The sequence below is a fragment of the Pyrgilauda ruficollis genome, unplaced genomic scaffold (assembly GCF_017590135.1).
Source record: "Pyrgilauda ruficollis isolate IOZ18807 unplaced genomic scaffold, ASM1759013v1 scaffold89, whole genome shotgun sequence".
NCBI lineage: Eukaryota > Metazoa > Chordata > Aves > Passeriformes > Passeridae > Pyrgilauda > Pyrgilauda ruficollis.
This window is the reverse complement of record NW_024530932.1, coordinates 568,527-589,150: the sequence shown is the minus strand read 5'-3', so window position 1 is coordinate 589,150 and position 20,624 is coordinate 568,527. Positions and strand designations below refer to the sequence as shown.

The 20,624-nt window shown below is 42.4% G+C and overlaps 1 protein-coding gene across 2 annotated transcripts in view; it reads right to left on the bottom strand.

Moving 5' to 3' along the window:
* Positions 1-20,624, bottom strand: part of TECRL (trans-2,3-enoyl-CoA reductase like) — a 58,993-nt gene that overhangs the window by 26,281 nt on the left and 12,088 nt on the right. For both annotated transcript variants that reach the window (XM_041488225.1, XM_041488226.1), the window contains exons 2-3: positions 19,081-19,132; positions 42-86 (exon numbers count right to left, since the gene is read on the bottom strand). In XM_041488225.1, the coding sequence (XP_041344159.1) occupies positions 42-86; positions 19,081-19,132 (97 nt within the window). The remainder of the gene's footprint in view (positions 1-41; positions 87-19,080; positions 19,133-20,624) is intronic.

The following is a 20,624-nucleotide window of genomic DNA, read 5'->3' as shown; positions in this document are numbered from 1 at the left end:
CAATACATTAGGCTGATGTATTCAGCCATATGAATACTCACTGCGTTCTAGTTGCAGGCCAACACGGGATGGGTACCACTGGGGACCTGTTCCAATCACAAAGCATGGCTGTTAATTTCATTATAGAAAAGCTAAATTTCTGTTAGGTTTGGGGTGGTTTTTTTCAGCTGATAGCTACAAAAGTGAGATGGAATAAAAAATACCTTTCTTTTGGTCTTATCTATACAAGGAGTACACAAGAGAGCTGGGAGGAGTACGCAATACACACATTAAAGCATAAATCTCTTCTCCCATTTCAGTGCTGGAAGGGCCAGTCTCAATGCTGAATGCTCCATCAGCACAGCTTGTGTGTGCAACACTGGGAAATATAGAGAGGATACTGTTTATTACTGTATTTGCCAAAACTCAGTACTAAATGTATCAGCCTCGCCCTTCCTTCTAAAAATATGCCTGTGCTAGAGTCTGGTCCAGGACTTTGTGTTTCCCATTTGGGAATGAAAAACCTCACTAGGGATGTGCAGCTTGTATCAGTGCTCAGCCATAGATTAATCAGGGAAATAGAGGCACAGAAAGTAGAAGCACATGGGTAGCTAATACTGGGTGACTTATGACTTCCTTGATACCCTCAATTTGAGGATGTTTCCTAGAAGTAGATTATTAAATGCTGTAGTTTAAAAGTCATTCCAAAATGCACAATAGCAGTTGGCTGCTGTTATTGGATTCCCTTTGGTGATTTGGAACAGAGACCTGTCAGGTTGGTCAAACAGGTATGGATCTCCAGCTGCATTTGTTTCCCTTGGTGTCGGAGTGAGCAGGGAATTGCCACCAGCACACTGCAGAGGGGATCATGGCTGTTCAAGTTATAAACTTGGCCACCTCTTTAGTTCCTCCGTGCAGAAGGCTGTGCTTCTACAGCTGTGCTGCTGAATGGACAACACAAACACTCCTCCTTTGCATCACATGGACAAGTAACTTTGCTTAACCCACACGCACGCTTTGGATTGCTGTTGAAGGTTTTTTGGGCTGAGCACATTTCTGGGCTCGGCTGAAGCAACGTAGTGAGAACTTCCATAGTCCATGGTGTTGACTGACATTTGGGGGAAGCAAAGATTGTCAGAGAAAAGTGAGGAACCTGCAGTAATATCACCACCTCCAGCCATTTCTACCACATTTGTCTTTATTTCCTTTGACACACCTGAGGACTGTTGATAGCCTGAAGGAGATTTGCTTTGTCTTTTCAATTCAAAGCCTATGTGAAATTGCTCAGATTTTTTTTTTAGATGTATCTTACAACTCTTAGTGATCCTGTATTTTTAAGATAAAAATATTCCCCTACATCTAAATGGAAAAAATTGTTTGCAGTGACTGTGATCAAACGTGGAAACATTTGCCACAAGAAGCTGTGGGATCTCCTTCCCTGGACATAGTCAGGCTTTGTCTGGGGATGACCTTGAACAGTCTTATAGGGCTTTAAAATTGGCCCTGTTCTGAGCAGATACCTGGACCTGGAGATGAGCTCTGGAGGTTGTTTCTACCTAACATATTTCAGGGTGATGAGGAGAGCTTGTTCACTCCACCAGCTGCCAGTTGGAGGGGAAGGAGCTATACACAGTGTGCACTGTGCAGTGACAGCACACTCATTTCAAAAGCACTTGATCTGACTTTTGTAGGCAAGAACAGGCATTAGATGAACCCATGAACCAGGGCTAATAGCAGGAGGTGAGACATCCATCAAGTAAGTTGCAAACATTTTTTTCAAGGTACCACAACAATCCATGGTTATTAAAGATAACAAAGGGAAGATAGAGAAGGAGCAGCTGTCTGACTTGTCAAGGAAGATATGATTTGCTCCAGGACATCAGATATCAATAGTTATTTGGGAGCCTGAAATGCAATGTATTTGTGTTAAATTGGAATCTTCCCCCCAGCTCCCCCCTTCATATTACAGTATGTTTCAATAAAAGGCAATTTACCTGGTCCTGTGGCAATGCTCTTTTAGGTATGGCTCATAATCTTCGCAAGGGCAAACAGAGGTTGTGCATTTAAGCACGTCATCCCACATTTCCAGTCCTTTAGCCTCAGTACACCATTATGTTCAAACATACTCAAAGATTTAGACAGATGGAAGTGTGCCTTTGCTGCTGCTCCTCTGCAGTGACCTTGTTATTACATCAGTGCGCCTCTGGTTTCCAGGCCGTGCTTGGAAAGCTGCGTGTATTCTTCTGGAAGGACCTGGAATTACCTGTTCCTTCCCTGCTCTTACTCTTTGTAGGGGGCCACTAGCTAATGTCAAGTGGAAATGCTAAATGGAGTGGGGGACAATGTCCAAACGCAATTCTATGTTGGTTCGAGTGAGATCACCAAAGCTTCCCACTTTCAGTCTTTACTGTCAGCAAATTTCAGCAAGGTTGTTCCCAAGCGTTAGCTGTCCAGGGTCCTGCAGAAACCAGCATTGCTTTCTGGGGAAAAGTGTGACCCCACAAGGAGTCTGCTCTCCGAGCTTGATAAGGCTCTTTCAGGTAGGAAATCTCACACATTCCTGGGCATCCTGCTCACCAATTGGTAACAGTCAGACAAAGAGACCTGGCCCCACCTGTCACCACTTATTTGCCTTCCTCCTATGACTATTTTCCACAGGAAGCCTCCAAAAATCTCACTAGAACAGCTCTGGATTTCTCTTTGGCAGTGTGGGAAGCTATTCCAATCCAGCCTGCCTATGGCAGACACACATTCCTCTCATTCCTGTAGCAGGAAAGCTCTTTTTTTTTTCTTTAAATACAGAAAAGAAGCCAAACCGAGGGACTAATTATCACTTGTATTAATTCTTGCTAATGCCTGTCAGAATGAAGGGTTGATGGCTCTCTTGGATATCCAGAGCCAGGGTTTTCTGGCAGAGTAGCTTCACCTGGCATCAGCAGGAGTTCAGGCGTGCACGTGGAGAGTCCTGCTCCCAGACAGGGTAAACACACACACTCACTCAGGGCAGAGGCACAGCTGCAGCTGTGGGCAGCACTTGAGGGCTTCTCTGCGCTCCCACACCTGGCAGAGCTCCCCTTGCTTCCAATCTAAAGCTGAAGGGTTTCTCTTTTGCAGGGTTGTTTTGGGGGGGTTTTAGCAGCATATAATTCCCAGTTTTTTCTTATTAATGTTTTCCATTGCTGCCTCCTGCAGAAATTAATGGCAATCCAAGACCACGGGTGACAGAAGTTTATCTTGTGACTCCTGTTGCATCTAAGATCAGGCATATATTAATAATTACTTTCTGACATTGTGACGGTGCATCAGAGCTCAGCCACAGCAGGTCACAGTCTTTGTATAATCCTTGTGGTTAGCAGAGCTGTTCAGCTCCCTTATGTAAGGTTTATGGGTTTGGATGTGTATTTCACACATGAAACAAAGTTGTAAAAATAACACTTCAGCTCGCTTATATCCCAGACTGGCTTTGACTTGGAGAAGCAGCCATAGACTGTCCAGAGAGTAAGAGTGGCCATGGTTGTTCAAACCACAGGTCTGTTTAACCAATATTACATCCTCCAATGTTTAGTCAATATTGTGGTTCCTCCACATCTATTGTATTTCTATAATTTATGTAAAACAGCTTTGGCTCCTCTCTTTGCAGCATCATTGGGCAGCTGTTGAAATGTCTTTCTAGTTTTCCATCTCTCTTTGATTACTTCTACTCTGCTGGCTTATCCTCCTCTGGAAGGTTGTTTGCCTCAGACCCCAATATGGTCACCCCCCAACTGCAGGCAGGTTGGCACCTGAAACCTTTGCCCATTCCTCAGCTGAAAAGTCATTCACAAACTTCTCAAATTTAAGTGACATCAATTTCACTCTTCTTTACCGTGCAACTTGATTTAGCTGAGGATGTCCCTGACCATGCCAGAAGGGCTGGACTAGGTGATCTCTGATTGTCCATTTCAACCCAAACCGTTCTACAGTTCTGTGAGTTATTAAAGACATAAACATAACACACATTCTGTGTGGTACAATTCTGGTATGAATCAGGGAAAGTTATATCTATGTGTACAGGCTTCCATTAGTCTGGAAGTGTAAGCAATTATGACAGGTCTTAAGTCTTTGACCATATTCCATCTTCTCTATCAGGAATTTCTTCCAACTTTGCGTTAAAAAAAATCCATATATTTATTTTTTTAAAAAACTTAAAATATTTTAATTCTAAGATGTTTAATGCATGGTAATTTTTCCAAACAGGATGGTATTTGCTTGGAAAGCAACTCAATGTTTACCTTTAATAATGTCTTTTATAAAAGGTATCTGAGGAAAAATATTTATATTTGTGTGGGTTATTTGTTATACCTGTCCATATTTAAAAGAGAAATTAAAAATACAAGCAAACTGACAGGACACATAAAAACTGACTGCCACCTTTAATTTTCCCATAGCCAGCTATGGAATTACCTATTAATACTGGCTATAAAAAGGAGATGAAGTGCTGTCAAACAACCATACAAACACCAGCTAAAATGACAGCCTCAGTGCCATGCCCAGCTGCAAATAGCACTGCACAAAAATGCACAGAAAACCAAATTCCACAGGTCCTGCTGCCCACATAGTGAGGTTTTTTCACTGTCTGTATACTAGAATCCCAGAAAATGAAACAGTTAATGAGACAATACTAGGAAGCAAGAACAGCAAGAAAAGCCCCTATGCAGCTTTGACAAGGGTACTCTATCCACATGACTCAAGGGTACTCTATCCACATGACTCAAGCTGATCTTAATGTGTGCTCCACCACTTAAATGTCACAAAATGTTTTGAAAATTTAACAGCTAAAAAATCAAAGTACTTTGTATTTTCCAATACTTGTGAAATTGAAGGAATTGACCTAATTTTTATTAAGTTTCATAAAGAATCTTCTACAAAGAAATTAGCGTCCTGCCTGCTCTGCAATAAATTGCACAAACAAATGCCCATTTGTCACGAAGTATTTATGAAGTTATGTGAGCCTGTATGAGAACAAAGGTAACATGATGAAGAACTCCCTTGCTGAGGAATTCAGTGTGTTGCTCAGAATGCAGACCTGCAAAAGCTATTCTACTGGGGAGAGAGGAGTCTAAGAAATGCAAAACACAACTGACAGACACAATTTGGAGATAATTAGCAGATTGACTTTCCATCATCAGCTAATTTTATTACCAGTTAAATTGTTTGCTTCTCATTGTATTTCACCACCCATGCATCTCTAATAACAAATAGCCTTAATAATTACAAACAATACCTGCTGTGATATGAATAGGGTGATATGAACAACAAAATTACTATAATCAATCATCAGCAGCATGTTGCTTAAATTTGCAGAAATAGTGGAAATTCCAAGGAACCACGGCGGCACCAACCTCCCTTTTCTGATCACAAAAATGTTGCGCATGAGCTGAGAAGTGTAACAGCACCTGCTCCTGTGAGCTGAGCATGGCTGAGATACATCCCACCACCTTAACCAGATGGCAGTTTTGGTGCCCATGTAGCAATAAGAAGAGTTTGCTAGGAAAAATTCACATTTTAGTATGCGTGGGTGTGCTGGCTTTGTGCATAATTTGTAGAGACAGTAAGATTATTCTAAAACTTGCTGAGGTCTTTCCTTGACAATAAACACTGAATAAATACAGCTGTCCCTTGTCTGTGACCTTAGACAGTGGCCATGCTGTTGTCTCCCTTGGCTGCAGCTGCCCTGTCTGAGTGTTCCCAGGAACACTTCTGAGAAAACAAGGATAGAGACATCACCATGCTAGCAACCACAGCCTTTGCAGGGCTGAAGTTTGCCTACTTCTGCTTCACTGAGCTGACAGCAAGAAAAACAGGATGCTGAAATGACTCGAAGCTATTGCTTTCTGCTTTTATTTGGAAAAAAAAAAGGCTGTGTGATTTATTGTGCTAACATTGCACTCGAGTGATTCCTGAGCATGATGGCAGAAAGCAAAGCACACCAAAGAAACCACAGTAAAACTAAGCTCGGCCACAAGATCAAGAGAGAAAGTATCTGACGTGATTATTTACTGTGCTTGCCTCCACTGTAATAAATGGCAGCTGCTGAGAGCAGCAATCTGAACAACCAGCCCACTTGAAGGATTGCAGCTCTCGGCAGCAAGCCTGGGGCAAGCAGGGCCACAGCATCTCTTCACATGGCCCCTCTCAAAAGGCCCTCTTTGGCTGCAGGCCAAGAGATGTTTTGACACGCTAAGTGCCAGCACAGTCACCTGGGTCTATTTTCCAGGGCCAGTGCAGAGACCAGCTCTGGCCAGCCCCCTCCAGGTACCACTCAGCTGACACCAGACTGAGCTCCTGAGCCCAGCAGGGCTCACAAGGGTCAGGCTACCAATTGTGTGCTGCTTCCACCTCTTGCTAAGTCTTTAGGGCACAGGGCTGACCCTGGTAGGGCACTTTCTGGATCCAGGATCATTCAGCTAGGCTGTTTTCCTGGTAGAAGGACCTTTGAGAGGATTCATCAGCATATTTAAAGAGTAGGACCAGATCTTGAGCTAGATCCATGTTTTTATGGGAAATTAGTAGAAAGAGTAGATCCAGTGTTCAGTAAAATCTCAGCAGAGTGAGATTCAATTTCAGCCCCTGAAATGGATGTTGTTTTTAATGGCTCCATAGCTGGGGATAAATCCCTTTTCTTTGTCAGCTTTTTTCTCTGAATATTCTCTCTGATTTGTTTCATTTGTAAGCTTTCCAGGGAAGATCTTTGGCCATGTGTTTTACAAAGACACCTTGAACTCTAGTTGCTATGGGGACACAAAAAGGCACTTTCTTAATGGCATGTGGAATTTGAAAAATTAGTTATTTGATCATAAGCATCCATTTCTTTCCTCTGGTTCTTGCAATACATGAATTCATCAAGCTACAACCACAGTGCTGGCTGAGGGAGAGCAGGCAGTGAGCTGGCTGAACTGATGTCTCCAGACACGCTGGCCAAGAGCAGCAGTGCTAAGCACAGGGTCAGGCCCAGAGGCAGGACAGCATGCACTTCCCACAGACTACCAAGAAAGTAAACTCCAGCCTGACTGAGCATCTGGCTAAATGCCTCTGGTTTACCTGTTCATTTCATTATTCCCATTGGCCTTAAGTGTTTAAAATCTTTGACCACCTATTTTTCCTGCATAAGGTCATGTAATAGTCACCCTGGCAGCTCCACTGAAGCTTCACAGAGACTGGTCCAGCAGGGTTCTCAGAGCATACCTAATGTCTCTGTAGCACAATGCACATAATTCCTGCACCCATTCCCCTTAAAAAAAAAAAAAAACTGTCAGAATTTTGCCTTTTTTTTCCAGGATCTGACAAAAAAAAAGGATAGCCCTGTCCATATGTTGGTTCCTGGGAGCAGTTCAGCTGCTGTGCCCAGATGTGAAGCTCCAGCCTGTGAGACTCTGCATTGAGCCTTGAGTCACAAATTTACTTGACTGCATTTTAATTTAAGAAACTTATATAAATGCCTGAACTTGCTGAGGCACAGAAAACTCCCCCTATGCCTTTTTTTTTCTCCACTGAAAAAAAAATTTAAGTCTCATACTTCAGATATATTCTGATCAGGCAATAATGGACAAATTTCTTAAGAGTCAGCATAGTTTTTCTTAATGGAGATTGATTCTTATTAGTAGAAAACAAAATATTATTTGTCATTTGGATGTCAATTTATGTCACTGAGAGATTAACCTTTCAATATTCCTTCTGATACAGTCTGCAAACGAAAGCAACTGTGGAATTTCAGAGAAGCAAAAAGCATCAGGAAAAAAAAAAACAAGCATGCAACATTTAGATGCATATGTTAATATTTTTCGACATTGTTTTTCCTTTGCACTTCCAAAAAATCAAGGAGAAAAGGGAAAAGCCAGCCCTGTGCATTTCCATTTTCCATGTAGCCTGCTGCAGAAAGCATAATTAATTTTGATCTTTCTGAGTGAATTTGCATTTAAATTAATGTGCGTGGGCAAAGGAAGGCAAAGTGAACGAGGCTCACCTTCTATTTCATTAATAACAGCCGCAGACCAGAATACAAAGAAACAAGAAAATAGGTGCTCTGACAAGCCTGGAGCTGGAAGGAATTTTCCCGTGGGGGACAGCCCTTCATCAGTGCAGAGGGGTGAGGAGGTGCTGAGCACATCGTGCTGCGCAGGGACAGCAGCATGACCCCCACGGGGCAGTGCCACTGCAGGGCTGGCCCTCGCCCTGCCCTCACCGGGGCACAGCCACACTCTGCAGGGTGGCAGGGGGTGCAGCTGGGCTCTGCCTGATGGCTTTGGGCAGTCTTTGGGCCAGGGCTCCCCAGGGAGGGCTGTGTCTGTCACCTGTGCACTGTAACAGCGCTGGCTTTGCTTCGTGTTCGCAGACAGTCGTGTTCTGGCTCTGAAATGCCAGCCCAAATTAAAAGAGAGATGAGTAATTTATGCCAGGTGAGGATCTGTATTCTGGTAGTTTTCTCTGCCTTTCAGTCTCCCATCTCCACAAGTCTGGAAAGGGTAACAAAGGTAATTGTTCAGGTATCAGGAACTGCGAGAACTTGAGCAGGAATCTTCCTAAATATAAGCACTGTCAGTGAAGCCTTCACACGAGGGGCAACACAAACCTGAGAAATTGCACATTAACACACATCTGCCAAACTAAGTATGTGATTCAGGGCTGAAAAAGATCCTTCCTTTTCTATCTTCTTGCCCATAATTTGGCATGGGATTTCTAAAAACACAGCTTAATATTTGATGGTTTATGGAATCACTTGCTGTCTATCTTAACCCATAAATGCTCAACTATCTCTGCTGGTTTGGAGTTGCCAGCCCTGACAAGGTTTTCACTGGCAGCAAAGCAGAGCATTTAAACACAGGTATCTGTCCAACCTCGTGGTCTCAGGAAACACAGGCAGTAAGCTATTAAGGCCTGTTTTAAAATGTTTCTTTTGAAACCTTAGTTCACACTCATCCCGTGCCAGGTTCTGGGGAACAAACAGTGCTGTGCCTTGCAGTGTCATAGATATGCTGTGCTTCAGGACACTGATAACACAGGGCACTGCTCCCTCGCTGCAGAAAGCTCTGGTGTGGCTACTGCTGCAATCAGCACGGCTGCTGAGTACATTTAGGCAGCAGCTCTCCACAGAGCTGCAAGAGGGACAGAGAGCAGGGAACTGGTGAGGTCAGTGTTTCAAGCCAGTGCTGTTTGCACGCTGCCTGAACGCACTCTGATGCCAGCAAAGGTTACAGCAGGACTGGGGCCTTGCTGGTTTTATATTCCAGCATCAGAAAGTACACAGTGGTCCAGCAATCACAGCTGATACAGGAAAGACCATTTGTGCCTTCCCTGCTGATGTACTGGGAAGAATCCAACCCCAGGCTCTAGCTGTTTCTTTAAAAGCATTCCACAGTCAATTAGCTAATAAAGTATGCTAATTAAGTATAATTTTCTTTCAATATTGACTGTCCAGGGGATATTGCTCTCTCCTGCCACTAAGCTAATCAGGATGTTTTCCTTTACTGACCCCCAAAGCAATGTGGGTTTTGTATCTAATGGCCACACCAATGCCATCAACAATTAACCAAGCACATTTGAACTGACACAATTTCGTCCTGAGAACAAATTAACTTCCCATAAATTCACCACACTGAAAATTAATCCCCACTAAGAACAGGGCTAAACTGTAATTTCTCCAGGAGCAGTGAGAAAAAGGCAGCAGAGATCTGCCCTGCTCTGGCAGCTGATCAGACACTAGCATGGGAGTCAGAGGCTGTCATGTTCCATTGTCTTTCCTGGGAGAAGCTTATTAGAACTGGTTTAATTCCCCCATCCCACCACTTTATTTAGATTGTGGAAAGGCTTTTGTGCCCCAGAAGCACTGCTATGAAGCTTGAGGGGACCTTATCACTCTCTACAACTCCTTGAAGGAGGTGGTAGGAAGGTGGGGGTCAGGCTCTTCTCTGAGGCAGCCAGTGTCAGGATGAGAGGACATATCCTGAAGCTGAGCCAGGGGAGGTTCAGGCTGGACATCAGGAGGAATTCCTTGATGGAAAGTGTTCTAAACATTGGAGGGAGGTGGTGGAGTCACCATCCCTGGAGGTGTTCAGGAAACAGCAGAACATGGCATTCAGTGCTGTGGTCGAGTTGACGGGGTGGTGTCAGTCAAAGGTTGGGTGCAATGATCTCAGAGGCCTTTTCCAACCTAAAAGTTGATCAGCAAAGTACTTCTCCACAGCTTTACAGACACAGCCCATAAGGTACTTGATTGTGGTGATACTGCTTGGTGAGTTTTCATTCTCATATCTGAGGGATGATGTTTCATCCCAATCTATATAGCACTTTGTGGCCTTTGGGCACCTCTGCTGCTTCCCCTCTGTAAATGTGACAGACACAGCTCATCCAGACTGTTTGTGCACTCTGAACTTGTAGTCTAATGGCAGAACATAAAAAAAATATTGCCTTCCACTAGTATGTATTTAAACCAGAACAACATACATTGTTCCAGTATAACTCAAACATCATTTGTTTCAGCGGTGAGTAATTTTCAACAGCAAATATATTCAATATCATTGCAATAGGGGACAATTTAGAAAGAACTAAAACTCTGCTACATTATTTTTACTGTGAATCATTTGTTCACCTTCTTGTCTTTGATGCATTGCTTTCATTAACTTGAAACAGTTGCAAATACCAAATTTTGTTTGAAAGCTTTCTTATTTGAGTTGTTCTTAGGGTTTCTTTTTCCCATCATGCACAAATAAGAAAATAAAGACAGAAATATGCTACAAATATGAGCAAGGGCTTGTGTCTAAACAAATTAAAAACTAACCACTATCACAGGGTGAGGTTTTCCACATGGAGTTATGAACTTGCTCTTGAGCTCACCTGACCCTACCCCTGGAATTGCAGCTGCTTGTTACATCACAGCTCTTGGCCCCACAGAGGCGAGGGGCTGAAACAGCACATCCAGGGAATCCATGAGGAAGAGAAGACCTGGGGGAAAGTCTGAACTTAGAAGCTGAAGCTGCTGCCTCTTCTCTAGACTGTCTAGCAGAGATGGCACCATAGGACTTGTCATTTATTTCTCTTGTTCTCAAGGTTTTTCAAGGAGGCAGGTTCCTCTCACTCTGGCAAGACAGATGCACTTCCTCTCCTGTTATCCAGGGCCTGTTGGCTGTCTTTCACAAGAATTCCTGGGACATTTCATACACATCCATTCCAAGAAGCTCTTTGTAAGAGAAGCTGTTGGACCTTTCACTAAAGCCACATGCCAAATTAGGTGTTCAAAAGTGCAGGGACTCCTGTGAAAAACCTGATGTAGATGCAGAGCACATCTACAGCCTCAGGTGACCCTGACCCTGCCTTAATCAACAAACATCTGTCTTACTAGTGGACATGAGATTCTTTTCACACTGATGAAAGCCCACTGGGACTTTTAGCATCCTGAGTTCCTTGAATGAACATGAAGCCCACGAGTCTGCTGGTGAACCCCAGGTTAAAGCTGGAAATGAGTCTGTTCTTCAGACAAAAAACATTAATATCTGAATTTAAATTGATGTAGGAGCAGTTTTAAAGCCAAAACTACTTTGCCATCTTCTGTTAACAGCTGAGTAGGCTTTGATTCCTCAAGACTGGATATTCCTGGGGCCTGGATTACATCTATAGGGCCTCCTACTGTAATTTTTCAGTTGCACCATAGGCACTAATATAAGACACTTGTATTATTATTGTAAATAATAATAGGCAATTCTGGTAAACAAATTTGGATGTTTTTCATCTAGATCTGTCAATTAAATCTACTGTAAAATCAAGAAAAGCAAATAATCTAGCTCTGAAATTTCCTTAATGAGGCATTTAAATAGCATCTCACATTTGTTCTCCAATTGTTTACATAGGATGTCATTTGTGATGCATTGTTGGAGCCCTGTAAATCTCAGCTGGGAACAATATCCCAGAGAGCAGAGGGGGACAGTTCTGCTTCAAGCTACATCTCAATAGATTTTCTGCCTTTTCTTTTATTATGTTACTCAACTGAAATGATATCTGTAATCCTGCTAATGAAATGCAATAACATCAGATGCAGCAGCTGTCAAAAAAAAAAAAAAAAAAGAGAGAAATAATGTGAATTTTCATTAAACTTCTTTAGTTGATCTTCACTTTTTCCATTGCTGATTTAAATATTGCTGGTTTTCTGAAGGTCATCTTATTTCTATGAGGCTTTAATGAATCTTGGCTTTTGTGTTTTAGACACCTTACTCCCTCTGGTTCAATAGGTCATTAAACATATATTTAAGTCATTCTTTGTCCCAAGTGTTTCTTATGGGATCACAGCCAAAAGAGACAAAAGATCCCAAGGTGGATAAAAGGCAGGTTAATTATTCTTATTTTATAGATGAGAAAATGAAGCTTAAAAGGAAGAAAGTGTCTAGCACACAACTCACCCCTGTCAATAGCATGACTCCCATTGGTCAAGTCTTAAAGACCCAAGTCTTAATCATGCCATTAATTTCAGTGTTAATCAGGAGACTTCAAAAGTCCCAGGGGGCCTTCTGGCTTTTATGATTCTCTTTTGAAGACCAGAATGCTTTAAACATCTGTCTCTGAAAGTCTTGTTTAAAGTTCCCTGTGCCCCACTTCTAAATCAGCTTGGTGCGCCAAACCTCCACCATGGTTTCCAAATTCAATGATAAAATATTTTTGCAACTGTGTGTGTATTTGAGAAAGCAAAACATCATGGATACCTGATCAGATGCTTTTCAGACTGCTGTAGTATCTCTTCTCCACAACTTATAATGAGATTCAAGTGCTCAGCAGAGAAGTGAACTGCAGATGCCTGGTCTGGTGCTCACTCTGACTTTGTTATCTCAGCTGCCCAGCTAGAAATGTCCAAATGCAAAATCTGGGCCTTAGCAGTGTCAAGAGACACGAGTCAGGCTTGAATGGGAGGCTTATGACCACAGCTCAGGATGCACAATAGTGTCTGTGAAGTGCACAGAACCTTCTGGAGGGCGTATGCCATGGGCTCCTTGCGTTGTCTGTCCCTTTTGGAACATGGCCAGAAAAATTGCTTCTGTAATTCCAATACAGAATGGTGTGTGGGGTGTGTGGTGCCTGAGTATAAGGTAAACCTTCATTCACTCTTAAGATTAAAATCATGAGGTTAACTCAGTTTGGCTTCTCCTTTCTTTTAACACTGTTAGGTCAATGATGGCATTCTCATTTCCTGACTGGCTGTTGCAAAGGAGTGAAAAAAATTCCCAGCTTTCACAGAAGGGCTTCAATTATTTTGACAGCTAAGCCATCAATTCAGGGCACACGAATCTGTATCAGCAGACAGACTCCTGTATTTTGTATAGAGAGATTTGCACAGATATAACACAAATAAGCTGAGAGGAGGTCATCCTGCTGATGCTTCTCCCTGCACAGGATAGAAATGAAGCTACTGGACAGGCTGGTTTTGTGACTAAAGCCCCATCCTGAGGCAAGAATTCTGATGGTGCTGCACAGGGAGGAAGTAATTTACTCATGGATGAGATCTCTGACTGTGAGCTGGGAAGGAAGAGGGTAGAAACCAGTTTGCGTTTTCTGGCAGGAGCTGTTGCTTACTTTGTGCTTAGAGCTGGGAAGCAAAAAGTAAAGCATTTCAGAAGATACAAGCCTCACTGTGGCAGTAAAAAGAAATTCAAGGAGTTTCTAATAAACTGGGTTGCATTGACAGGCATAGAGAAGTAAAAAGATCTTAGAATTGTGAATTGTGTAATTTGAGGGATACTGAAATTCATCAGGAGCTGGTGTCCTATTGATCTCTGTGGTGTGACTAAGACAAAAGAAAAATACATTATAAATATAGGATGAAATAAATACCATGTTTCCTCCTAATCTAGTAATTTCCATTTACAAAGTCAACACAGATGAATGAGCAATTTACACTGATGAAATCACCGTACTTCTTAGGGCCCATTTGTAATAACTGCCCATCCCCAGCGATTCGCCTTCATTGTGTGGTTTCCAATTGAGTTGTTATGAATGCAGAGAGGGGAGAATTTATGGAAAACAATAGCTGGATGTGACTGCCAACCCAATGTACTCTGAGAATCTATACTGAGGATGTAATGCTGGGCCTCTGAGCTCTGCAATCAGACACTGCACACCAGGATATTGTCTGTCCTTTGGAAAACTCCTTCATATATGGATTCTGGGCTAGTGTGAACTACTTAGGACACAATCAGGGAGGAAGGAGTTTGAGATCTGATAAAAGCTATAGACTTTGTTGCTGCCTTTTTGTCCAGGGAGTGTGCCCAGCTCAAGGCAACTCGTGGTGGGATCAGATCATTGCCCCCTTTCAAATATTTTGGCTTTCTCAAAGCCTGATCTCCTAATATAGGACAGAACAAAGATCCCTCTGGAAGGCTCTGTGCCCTAGATATAACTTATTTGGGTCTCTTTGGTTTGTGAAACACAAGGCTGATTGACAGGCCAAGACTATGAAGTCAACTTTGCTGAGCCATAAATAGCATAATTCAGGTTCTCTGAGTCCCCAGCAGATGTATTCATGAGGCACATGAGTCTCTCCAGGCATCAAAATTGACAGATTTCATTAACTTTCCGCAACCTGAGAATCCAGCTGTAATAGACAGTGTGGAGGAATCAGAGGAACTGCAGGTTCTCAGCAAGACTGTGTTATCAGACAGTCCTGATTATACAGAGCCGGTAGGCAAGGACTGGCTTAGCAGTCACCGCTCTCCCTGGTACTGCTCTTAATGACTAATCCCCACAGCATCCTTCCTCACCTCTCTGAGCCTTGCAGTTTAACATCACAGCCAGCCTCCAGAAGGGAATTACGTGATGCAGTACAGTCATCCTTTCCAGCAACAGCTCTGCATCTCACTCTTGTCTGTCAGCACAAGCCTGGCAAAAACCAATCATTTCAGGTGCCCTTGCTATTGGAATCCTGCTTCTAGGTGCACCTGACTGCTCAGGTGTCGTGAAAACCAGAAAAGTTTCACATTCAGGCCATGAAAACCCTTAGCAGCCTTTTTAGAAAGGAGGAAAGAAAGAGGACTTCCTCCACTAAAGAATTATTTTAAGTACTTCTTGTGCCTCGACCTGTGCTCACAAAGCCTGTCTTGTGATTTTTAAGTAATGAGAGATTCTCCTCCTTGCTCTTCACCCTGTCAGCTCAACTTCCCCTTGAAGATCTGCTTCAGGGCTCTGGGTGAACAAGGACCTGTTGATTTTGAAATGCCGCTCTCCTTGCAGCTGCTGAGCACTGCCTGAGCTGAGCACTAGTGGGTGATGGGATCTGCAGGGCTGCCGGTTCTCCTGTGGCTTCTGGGACACATGCAGGATGACAGCAGTAGGTAAAATCTGGCAGATGACTCCTAACACACTGCCCTACTGTAAGGGGGAGGCTGAAAGAGAGATTGGTCCCATCATGAAGAAGGACTTACACTTTTTCCTTGTCCTCTCTCTAGAGAAAAACAACAGATAATATCTCAGCAGCATTCCAGGGAACATGGCTCCCAGGATCACTATAGAAATACCTGTAAGGAGCAGTTATAAGATGGTACAGCAGAGTTCTAAAGTTTCATATTGTTCAGAAATTATGCTGTTTATTCTTGAGTGCCATCTACTGACAATCCCTGTCTTTATGATTTTCTTTCATTGATATTGGTTATTTTAAATGCCCTATTTAACTTCTTTTAGCTTAGATGTTCCTTATTCCTTGAGCCCTTTATTTCCCCCTGCGGACCAGGATGCCTTTGACATGATGTTTTCAGTTACCTCTTGGACTTCCCTTTTTCCTTCCACCCATCACCAGGCTTCCTCCCTTCCCTGCCTGCTCCTTGTGCCTAGAGGGCAGTTTCTGGCCTTCCTATGCTCACCCTTCTGGCTCCAAAATGTAGCAGCAGTTGTGCTGTCCCCCTTGAGCAGCAGGGTACCTCTATCAGTTTGTTACAGCGCTCCTGAGATCTTATTTCCCCATTTCCCTTCAGTTCTTCCTCTTCTTTCAAGAGCTTTTTCAGCAACTTTCATGCAGTAACCTTGAAAATATTTAATGATCACTGACTCCACTATATTATATATTACGTGTTCTAGGAGTATTTTATTTTAGTTATGTGATACTTGAATTAGCATTATTATTACAGTTTTTCATTTTCTATCTGTAAGATTTCCTCCCCCAGCAGTCCAATACATTTTGCAAAGATAAAAATAAATTAAAGGTGAAAAGTTATTGCCAAGGACAAGAGCTCAGGAAGTTTAGCCTGCAAGATATTTCTTTCTCCATCAAAAACATAATCTGTATAGATAAAGAAAGTGCCAGGTAGCTAACTCATTATAAGCAACTGAGAAAATGGGTCAAGAGACTTTCTTTCTTATGCACTCAGTTTTTGGCTTGGTTCCATCTCTGCCAGCTAGCCAAAGGAATGAGGAAATTCTGGTAAAGTCTCCTAATGCACGGCACCATTTTGATTGAGGCCCGTGCCTCAGACAGCTCAGCACAGTGGCCAGTGGTACCCTGACACTCAGCTGCCACTCAGTCTTAGGCAGAAAACATCAAGCTTATAGGAGTGTAGACATTTGTCCACAACATGCTGATACTGTGGAATTCCTTCCCAGAGGATTTTGCTGAGGTCAGAACTGTAAGTAGGTTTAAAAAGGGTTAGACAGATCCATGGTGGGCAGGTGTGATGTTTGCTATTAAGCATGACAGCCTGGCTCTAACATCTGTTACAGAAAGCCCCTGTGGAGCTGATGGCTGGAGGGGGCTGCAGCAGGGAATCTGCTGTTCTGGGCTGACCCCAGTTGGTGCTGCCCATCCCTCCCATGGGCAGTGGCTACAGCAGCCAGGAGATGACTAAAAACAGCTTCAATCTGGACAAAGCCTTTGAATTTCCCATGAAAATAGCACTTTGTCTTAAATGGTTATTCTCCATTAAGATCCCTGAATCTCCAGCGATAAAACTGGGACTGCCCTTCTGAACTCAAAGCCACAAAAATCACTTTCTTCTTTCAGTAGAGACAGTTTTGCTGAAGTGAGGGCTGAGGAGTATTTTCAGTATTTGTTCCTGGACTTCTAAATCCATATTCTGCCTTTTGTATAAACACACATCCAAACTAATATTTGACTAACTTAGAAACTACTTATCAGTAAGATGGCAAGTGTCACTTGCATCCCATTTCTTTTATTTTAATGACTAACAGCTTGTGCTGCAATTCATAATTCAGTCTCTTTCCTCCTTTCTTGACTCAGGGAGCAAAACCTGATCAGTGACAGAGATGATTCTCATGAAATTGCTGCACAGGGGTTCCTCTCACTGAAGGGCTGACAAGATACCAGCTGAGGAGAAAGCTTAATTGCATGGGTGATCAAAGGAGAATGTATGAAGACAGGGAGACTGCAAGGGGGTGTGCGTAGGAGAGTGTTTTAATGAGAGATTATAGGGGAACATGTGAGTCTGGCACACACAAAATGACAGAAATGAATGCATGAGCCAGTACAAAATAGCATGCTAACCAAAGGCATCCACAGATCAGCTTCAGTCCCTTCTCAGCCCTTGACTAGGAGAACTGTATTCTATTAGCTGTCATCCCACTAACTATACAAAGAGAAAAAAAAGTGAAGGTTTGATCTTTGCAACTGGGAAAGGAGGAGGAGGGGGGGGGACCTCATGAGACAACAACATCCAGGCTGAACTGGAAAAGAGAGATCAAAGCAATGAGCTGAACTGAGAAGAAGGGACACAGGACACTGATGTGGTGTACTCCTGGGAATGGGATGAATTGACATTAAAAAATGAGAATTTAAAAAGGATTGAAGGCACTTGCCAGCCCTTCCATGTGCTGTAACACACAGCACAGACAGAGGTTTGGTTCATGATGTATACTGTGCTTTGCTGTATGCTTACTGTCTTACTTTATACTCAGCTCCACTTACATCACTGGGCGTACTTGAGGAGTAAGATGCCTCTTAATATCCAAACAGGTGCCATTAAAATGCTTATGCACAATCTCACATTGTTTTAGCCCAAATCCATTAAAAACCTCATTACAGTTATATTGGCATAAACCTCTGTGCCAGTGTTCTCCAGCTGATTTAAACTGCATCAATATAAATCCAGTTTCAATTGATTTAAGAGATTCTAGACAGAAGTGCACTGCATTTGACAAACTAATGGGAGGACATACCCTTATTGAAATACTAAAACTTCTGCACTCAATCTTTTCATATGCAGCAGCGTGGCTTTTGAACTTTTGCCATTTTGTATTTTACAAGCCCTTACAGGGAGGGAAAATAAGTAACTTTGGAGCAGTCAGGTTAACAGCCTTTCGCTTCATCAACAGAATCCATGTGCAGCCACAGATGCCTTAAGCTTTGCTGTTTTATAAAATTATAAGGACACAGGAGAAGCATAATGCTTTTTTCTACTTACCCTACTCTGAACTCAAACATATTAGTGGCTGACAACTTTTTTTTTTTTTTTTTTTCTCTGTTAAGGGCATCTAGTCTTTAGGGGTTTTTTTTTGTAAAAGTAATGAAAGCTCAGTATCTAAGATGCCACCCACTAGATCAGGTTGCTCAGCGCCCCATTCACTGAACCCTTCCGGGGACATGACATCCACAGCTTCTCTGGGCAGCCTGTGCCAGTGCTTTGCCATCCTCACCATAAAGAATTTCTTCTATATATCTAACCTGAGTCCAGATGTTATTTAATCACTCTGAGCTCACGTTCCCCACTACAGCATCTTTCTGGTCCACTTGGTCAGTTTATGGCCACCATGAAGCAGTCTGTTGTTACTGAAGTTTATCCAATATAACACTGGGAGAAGAAATGCACTACTGGTCTTGAAATGACACCGTGTAATGTTAAAAACAAGACTAAAACTACTGCCCCTCATGTGCTGGCAGTGATAAATTATGCAGTTGTCTCCTTCCAGCCCCTCCCATCTGCAACAGCTACAATAGAACCTTAGTTCAAACACTAATCTTATTGAGTTCTGGAGCTGTCAGGCCAGTCTCAGCTTTTGTGTGAGATTCCTGAAAAATAAATTTGACAATTTCTCTAAGCAAAAGGCCTCTAACTATGTCTCCAGCCTGGTAACCATAGTACTTACATGCTTTGTGAAATTTGTGTTTCACATCAAGAACAGTAGATGCTGGAGGTACCTGGAAAAGAAAGCAAAATGCATGCAGATCAATTCTTCTTTGATCTTCAATTTGGGATCCCTTCTCCAGCCCTCCAATAAAGAGATGCTTAAATTTGTCTCCAAGTCCTTTAGGCTAAAATGAAAAAAAACAGCAAATTTGTTTTCACACAAACATTGGTTTGTTATTAAGGATTGGTATGTTATTAAGGTTGGTATGTTATTAAGGATTGTCCAAATTTGAATTATACATCACCTGGACCACCTCTGCTTGGTCAATGGAGGGGTAAAATCACAAGGGTCAAGAGGGGAAGCTGCTGGCCCTGCTTGATGCAATAATTGCCTCCTAGATCAAACCAGTGGGAAAACTTGAGGGATTTATCATTAAAGTTAGGTTCAAGCATGCTGAGGTCCATGTCCTGGAGACATGAAAGGGTTCTCTGGAGAAGGCAGCAGCAAAAGTGGTAGGTTCTGTCCTTTCTGCCTGAAATGACTTTGCTTCTGCATGCTTTTGTTCATGTGCACTGAAGCAATTCAGGTGTCACAGTTTTAGAGGGCAGTCTGGAGGCTTTTTGGGCTCTGTTTTATGATGTATATTGATTTCTTAATATACTTTGTACAAATTACCTGAGAAACACATTTAGAATTTACTAGAGGAAAATACTTGGATTTGCCTTTTGTTTACAAGGAAAGGCAATGGGACTTTTGAAGAAGTAGCATGTTGAACTACTTATTAGTGGATTGTGACAATAACCATGCAAACAAATAGAGAAGAACATAAGAAATTCTCCTACTAGAGATCATTTAGCACCTTAACATAGCTGTTTTGTTGAAAGACTGAGTTTGGAGGAATACTGATGCAACAAAATAAAATTGCTGACTCTGAAGCAACAAATCAGTGCAGAAAGTTTACTCTTATGCAATTTGACACCCCACACAAATATACAGTGTATGTGCTTTTAGTACTTATGAGTAACCCAACTTGCTTCCAGTAATATGAACAGGCAGAGAGCTCAATACAGATTTTAGTGATCTAAAGATGTAAAATGACACCTTTGCTAAAAGGTAGTAAAGTACAGATCTTTTCTAAGTTTTTTCTTGGGTTTAGATGAGAACACTTAATTTTCCACAGTAACAGAGGGTTTCACTGGGCATTTACAGAAACTGCTGTAAATGAAACTCCACTTAAACCCTGACTTGTCTCTCTAATGTGCCTGCTAAACAGTGCCACCTCCACCCAAATCAAGGCCTGGGCTCCTTGAAACCAAGGATTACCCTTTTTCCCTCTCCCCAACACCCGTGTTGACCCAAACCATGCTGAACTGTACTAGGCCAGGCAAGAGACACTGCCCTTGGAGACCCTTTTCTTCCTAGCTACAGGAAACAATAGAAGAAACCATTTTATCTTTCTTTGTTTAAAAATAAAAGAAAATATTTTATCTGTGTTTATTGCACTTGAGCCATTCACGCAACACCCAGTAGAGCAGCACATCTCCCATAGTTTCTATGTATTT